Source organism: Trichomonas vaginalis, chromosome IV, assembly GCF_026262505.1.
Source record: "Trichomonas vaginalis G3 chromosome IV, whole genome shotgun sequence".
NCBI classification, from domain to species: domain Eukaryota; phylum Parabasalia; order Trichomonadida; family Trichomonadidae; genus Trichomonas; species Trichomonas vaginalis.
The window spans coordinates 8,191,478-8,202,363 of NC_067206.1; the positions used below are offsets into that span (position 1 = coordinate 8,191,478).

The 10,886-nt window shown below is 34.6% G+C and overlaps 2 protein-coding genes across 2 annotated transcripts, besides 4 other annotated features; one reads left to right on the top strand and one right to left on the bottom strand.

The window, feature by feature from the left end:
- Positions 1-4,398: part of a mobile genetic element that runs on past the window's edge.
- Positions 1-10,886: part of a mobile genetic element that runs on past both edges of the window.
- Positions 3,675-4,391: a terminal%2Cinverted (terminal inverted repeat of Maverick-1A transposon ID:TVAGG3_0050780).
- Positions 4,392-10,886: part of a mobile genetic element that runs on past the window's edge.
- Positions 4,596-5,597, top strand: TVAGG3_0050830 (organellar and viral DNA polymerase type B; the record flags this gene model as incomplete). Its single annotated transcript, XM_051221029.1, has 1 exon — positions 4,596-5,597. One exon carries the CDS (start codon positions 4,596-4,598, stop codon positions 5,595-5,597), a length of 1,002 nt encoding a protein of 333 aa, XP_051106015.1.
- TVAGG3_0050840 (HNH endonuclease family) lies at positions 7,865-8,434 on the bottom strand (the record flags this gene model as incomplete). Its single annotated transcript, XM_051221030.1, has 1 exon — positions 7,865-8,434. One exon carries the CDS (start codon positions 8,432-8,434, stop codon positions 7,865-7,867), a length of 570 nt encoding a protein of 189 aa, XP_051106016.1.

Consider the following 10,886-nt stretch of genomic DNA (forward strand, 5'->3'; position numbering starts at 1 on the left):
AGCATTGCATCATAATTGAAAACATTTTTGAAATCATCACTTGGTTCAGAGATTTGAAATCTTATACGTAATGGATTTTCTTTCTTTTTAGCTACTTCATTGAATGGTGAATATATAACAAACTGACAGTCATGAGTTCCATCTTCATTTTCATTAAATTCATAATGAAAGTCTATAAGTTGTGGCTGACTACCTTCTTCTTTCAGTTGTGCAAGAAACTCACGTAAAGGCTGTAAAGTTTGTACTTCAATGTTAAACTTTTTCTCGGACATTTCATTAAATGAAATCATACATTGTTGCAATGTTGTATCGTCTTTAAAGTATTTGTATATGTGAATGTTTTGGGCGCTTAAAGACTGTTCGTCATTTTCTATCTCGACTTGAAGTATAAAGTCAACCTTTCTGAAAGCACGTGTTATATACATAGATGTTATGCCAATGTACTTCTCTTCATTTATGTTCACAATCCAGTCTGTTGGAAACTTAAACGTTACTCTGTTCCCCTTTATTTTGACGTCAGGGTTTTCACTACTGAACGCAACAGATAAAGGTATTTGTCTATACATTTAGTTCCGATAAAAATAAACCATTTACTCTTTCTTTGCTTCAGCTTCTTTAGCTTTTGCTTCAGCTTCTTCTCTAGCTTTTTTCGCCAGTAGTCTTGGGTTCTTCTGTCTTCCAGCAGCTAATGCAGCAAGTTGTTTTTCACTAAGTTTTCTCTTTGGTCTCTCTGGCTTTTGTTCTTGTTTTTGTTCCTTCAGTTCGGATAAAATTTGCTCACGAATTTCTTTCTTCAATGCTTCAACATCTATGACCCCTTGGGTCTTGTCCGTGGGGCTTGTCTGAGTCATTTGACTGCAGATAAAAAACAAAATTAAAACTTTAACCGATGTAAAATGAGCTTGTCAAAATCAGAGCGAGAGTCTATTATATTAAATGACGCAAGAGGAATACAACATCCTTTCTATTATGTAAGTCAGAGTAAAGATGGTAAAATATATGTTAGGAAAAGAAAGGTTCCATTAGCGAATACAGAGAGCGACAACATTAAGGTGCATGGCACCGAGGGCGAAGCCCACGAAGCCCATATAAAACATTCTGTTCAAACTGAGCCACCAAAAGAACAAGAAGAAAAGAAGCCAGATGTACTTTCAATAACGAACCAAGAGCTTATTGCAAAGTTCGTGAATTTCATTGAAAAACAAACCGAGTCAAAGAACCCTGACCCACCAGTGAAAGAAGTTGAGACAAAAGAAAATGTACAGTTCATTGAAAATGTCAAGAAACAACTTCCACCACGAATGCCAAGAAGAAGAGTGAGAATAATGAAGTAAAGAGATATTTTTATCCGAATCAAAGACATGCAGAACGAACAGTTAAACGAATTTACTCCAGCAGAGCATATTCATCAGATTCGCTCATATTTCGATATCATAGACAATGCAGTTCAAATTGGTGACACTAATAGAAAATATTCTGACGCAAAGATTCCATCACAACCTGGAACTGCTAAAGATAACACATGGGTAACATTCAATCTCTCACCTCCTGGTGAAAATATGTTGGACCTTTACAATACATTCATTACATATAAAATGGAAGGTCAATTTATTGTAGATAAAGAAATTGGTTCAGGTTCCGATAAAACAAACCCACCAGGATTTTGGATTGGTTTCGATGACGCTTTCTATGCAGTTGCTGGATATCAAATCCTTGCAAATGGTCGTATCGTATATTCTCAAGACAACGCAAGAGAAGAAGCATATATAACTTCAAACTCACAAACTGCCGAACAAATAAAGAAAGTAGATGTTTTCTCAAAGACTCGACATGAAGATGTATGGAGTCATTCGGGAACATACAGAACAGGACAAATTGTTAGTGGTCCAATTACAGCAGGAAAATCATTTGATTTTAAGCTTCGTTTAAGAATTCCTGTTAGAAGATTCCTTCCATTAGAAGCTATTCGATTTATTCCAGCTTTTGCAGGAAACATTCAGCTTAAAGTAAAGTTCAGTAGCGACGCCTTACAATGCACATCTATATCTGTAAATGATATCATTGCTTTCAATCCAACTCTTAAAGTTGCATTTGCTTCAGATTCAAATCCACCGACAAATAAATTTGTTCCATGGAATGAACCATTCACTATGATAACGAAGGCAGTAGAAGCTAGTGGAACAGTTACTATTACAACTGTAACCAAGCAACTATTTCGAACAAAGATGGATTTTAATGAATGTTTTATTCATCCAAAGTCATTCTCTTTAGACCCTAACATTTATACAGAACTTGTAGAACATTATACAAACGAGGCTTTATGTTTTCCTGTTAAAGTTATGGATTGGATTCCTATGGACGGTTCATTCTCAAAGAATACAGATAGTTCAAGTGCAACATTTACAGCAGCTTATACGCCTATTAATGTTAAAAGTATTTGGGCACTATTTAGAAAGAAAGACAACTATTATGTTAATTTTGAGAACCCTAAGTTTAAATATCTTCAGCTTTCCATGGGAGCTTATGGAAATATGCCTGCAGAACCTGAAAAATCATATGGACCTGTATTTTATGAAATGGTTGCGAACGCTTGCAATACAAACAATGATATGATAGGATTTAATGAAGATGTTATGAGGTCATTGGTGGATGATGGTAGTGTGGAACATAAATGGGATAGCTATGACAACACACATTTCTTATGTGGTTTTCCAACAGAAGTGGACTTTTGCTTCCAGCAAGGTCAAACTTCAACAGCTCCAATAACATACAAATTGTCTGTTAAAGGACCTATTGAACTAGCAACTGAAAATGTACCAAAGCCACTTATTGGATTTATGAGGGATTGTTGCTTTGCCATTCAGGTGCGTGCTAATGGCATCCCAATAATAAGATTAGATGACTATAACTTAGCCGCGGACGACAGTGAGGAATAAAGGATGAACGTTTATTTTTAAAGCTTATAAATGAGTTCTTCATCAAGCTCTCGTGAACCTTCACCATCTATGAAACAAACTTTACCAAACGATTATGGAGCACCTATTGAATATTTCTTACGAGCTGCACAATGGCAAAGAGCAGTCTCACCAAGGTTAGGTGTTCCACCAGCTCCTGTCAAAAATAGCATTTGGTCAAGTCCTTATATAAGATATGGTCTCCCACTAGGTTTGATAGCTACAGCAGGAGCAGTTATGATGTTGAAAAGAAATAAAGCAAATGTTGTAAATAATACTGAAGTAGCTGAAGTTAAACAAACTCCAACACCTTCACAAGCAAAACCTTCAATGACTCCTGAACCTATGGAAGTACAAACTCCTGTTCAAAAGTCAACTCCTAAACCGACTCCAACATTTAAACTAGAACCTACTCCTCAAATAAATCGTAAAACTCCTGCGTTTCCTTACTGAAAAAATAACGTTATTTTTATTTAATATTAAAATTTTTATTTGATTGAAATGACGACTAAAGTCACTGAAGCAATGAAACAAAAGTTTTTGGTAGAATACATTAAATCAGGAACTATTCCAGAAGGTTTTTACATTCATACTATGAAGGATGGTAGAGTTCAGTTTAGAAAGATAAAGCAACCATTAGATAAAGAAGGAATTTTGAGAAAGATTAAACTTCATGAGGACAACATTGCTAAACTTAGGAAGAAGTTAGAAGAGTTGGAGAAAGGAAGAGAGTTATAAAGCAATGAATTCAAGTGGGTGAAAAAAGAGGTGAAAAAAGAGGTGAGATCTCACCACTTCACCTAAATTTATTTTTGTGCTATGTTTTCATACGTGTGAAGGTAGTGATATCATTTATTTTTAAGTTTATTTTTAAGTTTATTTTTATGTAAATGACGAAAACTATTGAGATAACAAACTACAACCGTCATGAGTTCAAGAATTTGTTCTTCGTTCCTCGTGAAAATACATTCTATCAGATACGAGGGAGAAAGGGTAAAGTTAGTTTGAGCGTTTATGACAACAAACATAATGGGAGATATATAAAAGCAATAGATACAAACGGTAAGCGTGTTTCATTAGCTTTGTCAAAACTTACTAACATTTATTTTGACAGTGACTTTGACTCTGACGATTGGAGCGACAGCAGCGATACTGAAGAATATGAACTATTGTGTGAAGCACAGCAATGGGAAGCGCTGCAATACTTTTGTAAATGAGAACATTAGTGGGAACGTTAGTGAGAACGTTTATTTTTTCATTAGTGAAGTCGTTAGTGAAAACATTAGTGAGGTGAAGTGGGTGGCGGTTTTGTAAATATTTAAGGTTAAGTTAGTGTTGTCGTTTGTGTTGTAAAATATACGTCAGCGGTTTTGTAAAGTGTCAAACCGTTATCTTGGGTAAGGTGGAACGCAGTGCCGCCGTACCCAAGATAACCATACTAACTTAAAATTAGTTCGCAAAGCTAACGATGTCCTTCGTTCCATTGACGACAAACCAAAAGAAGGTGAGAGATGGTTAAAGAAAGATGAAGAGAATAGGAAGAGAAATGTGAAGTCAGGCAATAGACTCATTGACTTTAATATCGAAGCTTTAGATGAACCAAACAGAGACTACTTACACAAACATTTCGGTAAGGTTTTCATGAGACTCTTAGAGAAAATTAAAATAAACTCACAACAGAGATGGATGGTATGTTATAAACTTGGTGGAAAGTATGAATGTTCTACGTTAAACCTCAATAATATTGGAACATTACTACATCAGCTCTTGAAGGAGAACTTTATATCAGAGATAGAAGCAAATGCTGCAGGTATTGTTGAAATGCACTATGACTTCTTCTTGACAAACATAAAGAATCTTACTGAAATAAAGATGTATGATTTAACAGAATATGAAGGCTTAACGATGTCAGATGTTAAGAAAGGAAAGCCACAGAAGCGACCATATAGAGATGAAAGCACACTGACAAATGACCAGAAAGCCATTTTGGAAGCTCTTAAGCAAACAGGAAACCCAGCACTTATAGAAAGCTTTTGGAAAGATAATGGTGAAAAGAAGTTTTATAAGAAGAGAAGCGGTCAGTTCTGGAAGTATCTTTGCACATTACCTATAAATCTTGAACGCTACCAAATCTTCAATGAACTGAACAAAAGAACTGCAACACTTATGACAGAGGACAATTGTTTCGTTTATGCTTGCATTCAGGCTGGAGTAAATGAAGAAACTATTGACCACATGAGAGAAGTCATTCGTGTTAGAGACTTTCCTCAAAGTAAAGTACAAGAAATTTCTGACGCAACAGGTATAGCATTTAATGTTACCATTGGTTATTTCAATGACTCAAGACATAATGAAATAAAGAGATACATACCAAAAGAATGTAAAACTGTTCGAACTATTGACTTACTTCTTGTTGAAGACCACTACATGCTAAATGAAAGACTTCCAATGACAACATATTTCATTCGCAACTATATAGAAATCTTGAAGGAGTGTGGTGGAATGAACATTGAAAAACAGATGAAAATATATACAATGAGAGATGGTAAATACATTGTTCGCATGGATAGAACTACACCACTATGGGATGTTATGAAAACATTGTGGGAGTGCATATATTTCGAACCTATTTCTTATGGATAACTTTTCACATATACTACTGACTTATATAAACAGAACCTTGCACCATTTAAAGACTTGTCATATGCTCCAAAGTATTGTGTACAACTGAAGGAGAAAGTAGAGTCAAAAGAAGTAAATAAAGCTAAATGTAAGTTCATTCCTGAGCACGTTTTCTTTGCTGACTTTGAGTGCAGTACCGATGGCTTTCATAAAGCTTTTAACATATGTTATGACAGTGAAGATGGTTCAGTGAGTGAAAGCATATGGGGTCAAAACTGTGCAACAGAATTTTTGGAGCGACTTCCTGACAAGAGTTTAATATATTTCCATAACCTCAGTTATGACATAAACTTCATCTTAAGACACATGACAGAAGTGAAAGGAACTCCCATCATTAAAGGTTCACGAACAATGCAAATAACTGGCTTATATAAAGGACGGGCAATTATTATAAAAGACTCTTACAGTGTTATAAATAAGAAGCCTAAACTATTTCCTGCTATGTTTAACTTACAAACAGGACCGAAAGAAGTATTTCCATACAACTACTACAGCAGTACTTTGTTAGCAAATGACAACAGAACTGGTGTCATTTCTGAAGCATGTAAGTTTATCCGGGATGCAGATACATTCATGAAAAACATAGATTCCATCAAAGGTTGCAGAATAGATGAGAACCACTTCGACTTAGAAAAGTATAGTACATTTTATTGCAAACAAGATGTAAGAATTTTAAGAGAAGGTTTTGTTAAGTTCCGCAATGACATATTGAAAGAATTTGATTTAAACGTTTATGACTACGTTAGTATTTGTTCAATTGCTAACAAATTATTTGAGAACAGAGTGTACTTCCCGAATGGAAATCTTTATGACCTCTCAAATAAACCAAGAGAGTTTATTTCGAGATGCATTCAAGGTGGAAGATGTATGTTGTCAGATAACATTAAACAAAAGAGTAAAGAGAAACTCATTGCTGATTTCGACGCTGTTTCATTATATCCATCAGCTATAGCAAGACTTTATACTTTAGAAGGTATTCCAAAGGTTATGAAGAAAGAAATGTTAAGCAAAGAGTATCTCATGAAACATTTATTTGATGACGACCAAAAGGAACCCATTGGTGAAAAGTTTATGTCTGGCTTCTTTGTTCTCATTAAGATAAAAGAGATTGGCATACATAGACACTTTCCTTTAATAGTTTGTGACCCTGAACTAAATCTAGAACTTAACGTTCCCAGAAGTTCAAATACTTGCTGTTTAATGTATGTTGACCATATAACATTACAAGACCTCATAAAATATCAAGGTGTCAAATGTGAAGTGTTGCAAGGATACTATTACGATGGAAACAGAGATATAAGAATAAGAGATGAAGTAAAGAAGTTGTTTGAGTTAAGGTTAAAGTATAAGAAAGAAGGAAATCCTTTGCAAGAAAATATAAAGCTCATTCTGAACAGTATTTATGGCAAAACTATTCTATCTCCTATTGAGTCAAAAATAACCATAGTAGATGACAAAGATGCTATAAGATATGCTATAAGAAACTACAACCATATAGTGAAGTTCGAAGGTTTGGATGGTTCGGATAAAACTATTTTCAAGCTAACGAAAAGCATTTGCAGATACTTTAACTTCTGTCCACTTGGTGTTAATATTCTGTCAATGTCGAAGAGAATAATGAACGAAGTATTCTGTACTGCAGAAGATATGGGACTTCAAATATTTTACCAGGACTGTGATAGCATGCATTTTTCAATGAAGACATACCAAAGCTTGCAGCAGAGTTTAAGAAGAGATACGGTAGAGAACTTATTGGTAAAACATTAGGTCAGTTCCATTCTGACTTCGCAGAAATAACACCTGGAAAACAAAGTTTAGCATACAAGTCAATATTTTGTGGAAAGAAGACTTACATAGACTTACTCACTAACGATTTAAATGAAGTTGCATTCCATGCACGTTGCAAAGGTGTCAAACAAGACGTCCTTGCTTTAACAGCAAATGAAATGTTTCCTGAAGCTATACAATGCTATTACAATGAAGATAAGAACATTCACATACCTGTTGGAACATATGACAAAGACTCTGAGTTCAGTTTAATGAAACTTTACAAAGCACTTTATGACGGTCAAGAGATTGGATTTGACTTATGTAAGTCTGCTACACTTGCATTTGAGGAAAAGTTTAACTTTTCTATTCAGACTAAGACTTCATTCATAAGAAAGCTTAAGTTCTGAGAACATGAATGAGAAAAATAATGAGGTCATTTATTTTTGTCAGCAGTGAGGTCATATAAGATTATATTGACGTTTGAATGCACTGTATGAAATTTTTGTAAGTTTTCCTTTTACAGTCCATGCATTTACATACAGAGTTCCACATTTATTGTTTTCCATTACATGAAGCTCTCTATAGCGAATTCCATTAAAGAAATAGAAGAGGTCTTGTTCTGGGTCATAGTATAAATCATCGAACTCATGTTTTCCATATGTTTTAACTTCAATGGAGTTTTCACCAATTTCATCTACATAGTTATAATTTATACCATTTGCTTTACATCTGTTTTTATTGTTTTGTTGTGATGTTACATATCTTAAATTTTCTATTCTATTGTCTGTTCGTATATGATTTATATGGTCTACTTGAGGTAAGTTGTCTGGGTTAAGTATGAATTGTTCTGCTATAAGTTTGTGCTTGAAGTATTTTTGACCGTTTAAACATAACCTATAATATCCATCGCTCATCCATTCACTCACAATTTTTCCTGTAGATTTTTTCCTAATATTGTGTGGATATTCTGTGTTAATTTCATAGTCGTTGTCAGCAACAAGTGTTTCCCAAACGTCTTCACCTTCCATGCCTTTCACTCAAATAAAAATTTTCAGAAAAAATAAAACTAGCTCAGATTTTATAATATTGCTATGGTAGAGTTTAAGAGTTGAGCTTCAATGTATAAACAATCTTTTCTATCTGGAGGCAAGAACACTGGTGCTTTATGGTCATGAGTTGAGTACATGTCTATCCAAAACTCACGATTGAAACCAGTTAGTTTGTAATATTTAGGATTTGGTAATGGTGAATTTCTTGTATGACCAATGAACTCATTTTCAACTCCTTTACTTAGGTTTGAATATAATATTGCTTGTTTTCTATCCCAAATACCTGGAAATCTAATTTCGGAAAAATCATTTTTCCTCGGAAGCATTGCATCATAATTGAAAACATTTTTGAAATCATCACTTGGTTCAGAGATTTGAAATCTTATACGTAATGGATTTTCTTTCTTTTTAGCTACTTCATTGAATGGTGAATATATAACAAACTGACAGTCATGAGTTCCATCTTCATTTTCATTAAATTCATAATGAAAGTCTATAAGTTGTGGCTGACTACCTTCTTCTTTCAGTTGTGCAAGAAACTCACGTAAAGGCTGTAAAGTTTGTACTTCAATGTTAAACTTTTTCTCGGACATTTCATTAAATGAAATCATACATTGTTGCAATGTTGTATCGTCTTTAAAGTATTTGTATATGTGAATGTTTTGGGCGCTTAAAGACTGTTCGTCATTTTCTATCTCGACTTGAAGTATAAAGTCAACCTTTCTGAAAGCACGTGTTATATACATAGATGTTATGCCAATGTACTTCTCTTCATTTATGTTCACAATCCAGTCTGTTGGAAACTTAAACGTTACTCTGTTCCCCTTTATTTTGACGTCAGGGTTTTCACTACTGAACGCAACAGATAAAGGTATTTGTCTATACATTTAGTTCCGATAAAAATAAACCATTTACTCTTTCTTTGCTTCAGCTTCTTTAGCTTTTGCTTCAGCTTCTTCTCTAGCTTTTTTCGCCAGTAGTCTTGGGTTCTTCTGTCTTCCAGCAGCTAATGCAGCAAGTTGTTTTTCACTAAGTTTTCTCTTTGGTCTCTCTGGCTTTTGTTCTTGTTTTTGTTCCTTCAGTTCGGATAAAATTTGCTCACGAATTTCTTTCTTCAATGCTTCAACATCTATGACCCCTTGGGTCTTGTCCGCTGGGCTTGTCTGAGTCATTTGACTGCAGATAAAAAACAAAATTAAAACTTTAACCGATGTAAAATGAGCTTGTCAAAATCAGAGCGAGAGTCTATTATATTAAATGACGCAAGAGGAATACAACATCCTTTCTATTATGTAAGTCAGAGTAAAGATGGTAAAATATATGTTAGGAAAAGAAAGGTTCCATTAGCGAATACAGAGAGCGACAACATTAAGGTGCATGGCACCGAGGGCGAAGCCCACGAAGCCCATATAAAACATTCTGTTCAAACTGAGCCACCAAAAGAACAAGAAGAAAAGAAGCCAGATGTACTTTCAATAACGAACCAAGAGCTTATTGCAAAGTTCGTGAATTTCATTGAAAAACAAACCGAGTCAAAGAACCCTGACCCACCAGTGAAAGAAGTTGAGACAAAAGAAAATGTACAGTTCATTGAAAATGTCAAGAAACAACTTCCACCACGAATGCCAAGAAGAAGAGTGAGAATAATGAAGTAAAGAGATATTTTTATCCGAATCAAAGACATGCAGAACGAACAGTTAAACGAATTTACTCCAGCAGAGCATATTCATCAGATTCGCTCATATTTCGATATCATAGACAATGCAGTTCAAATTGGTGACACTAATAGAAAATATTCTGACGCAAAGATTCCATCACAACCTGGAACTGCTAAAGATAACACATGGGTAACATTCAATCTCTCACCTCCTGGTGAAAATATGTTGGACCTTTACAATACATTCATTACATATAAAATGGAAGGTCAATTTATTGTAGATAAAGAAATTGGTTCAGGTTCCGATAAAACAAACCCACCAGGATTTTGGATTGGTTTCGATGACGCTTTCTATGCAGTTGCTGGATATCAAATCCTTGCAAATGGTCGTATCGTATATTCTCAAGACAACGCAAGAGAAGAAGCATATATAACTTCAAACTCACAAACTGCCGAACAAATAAAGAAAGTAGATGTTTTCTCAAAGACTCGACATGAAGATGTATGGAGTCATTCGGGAACATACAGAACAGGACAAATTGTTAGTGGTCCAATTACAGCAGGAAAATCATTTGATTTTAAGCTTCGTTTAAGAATTCCTGTTAGAAGATTCCTTCCATTAGAAGCTATTCGATTTATTCCAGCTTTTGCAGGAAACATTCAGCTTAAAGTAAAGTTCAGTAGCGACGCCTTACAATGCACATCTATATCTGTAAATGATATCATTGCTTTCAATCCAACTCTTAAAGTTGCATTTGCTTCAGATTCAAATCC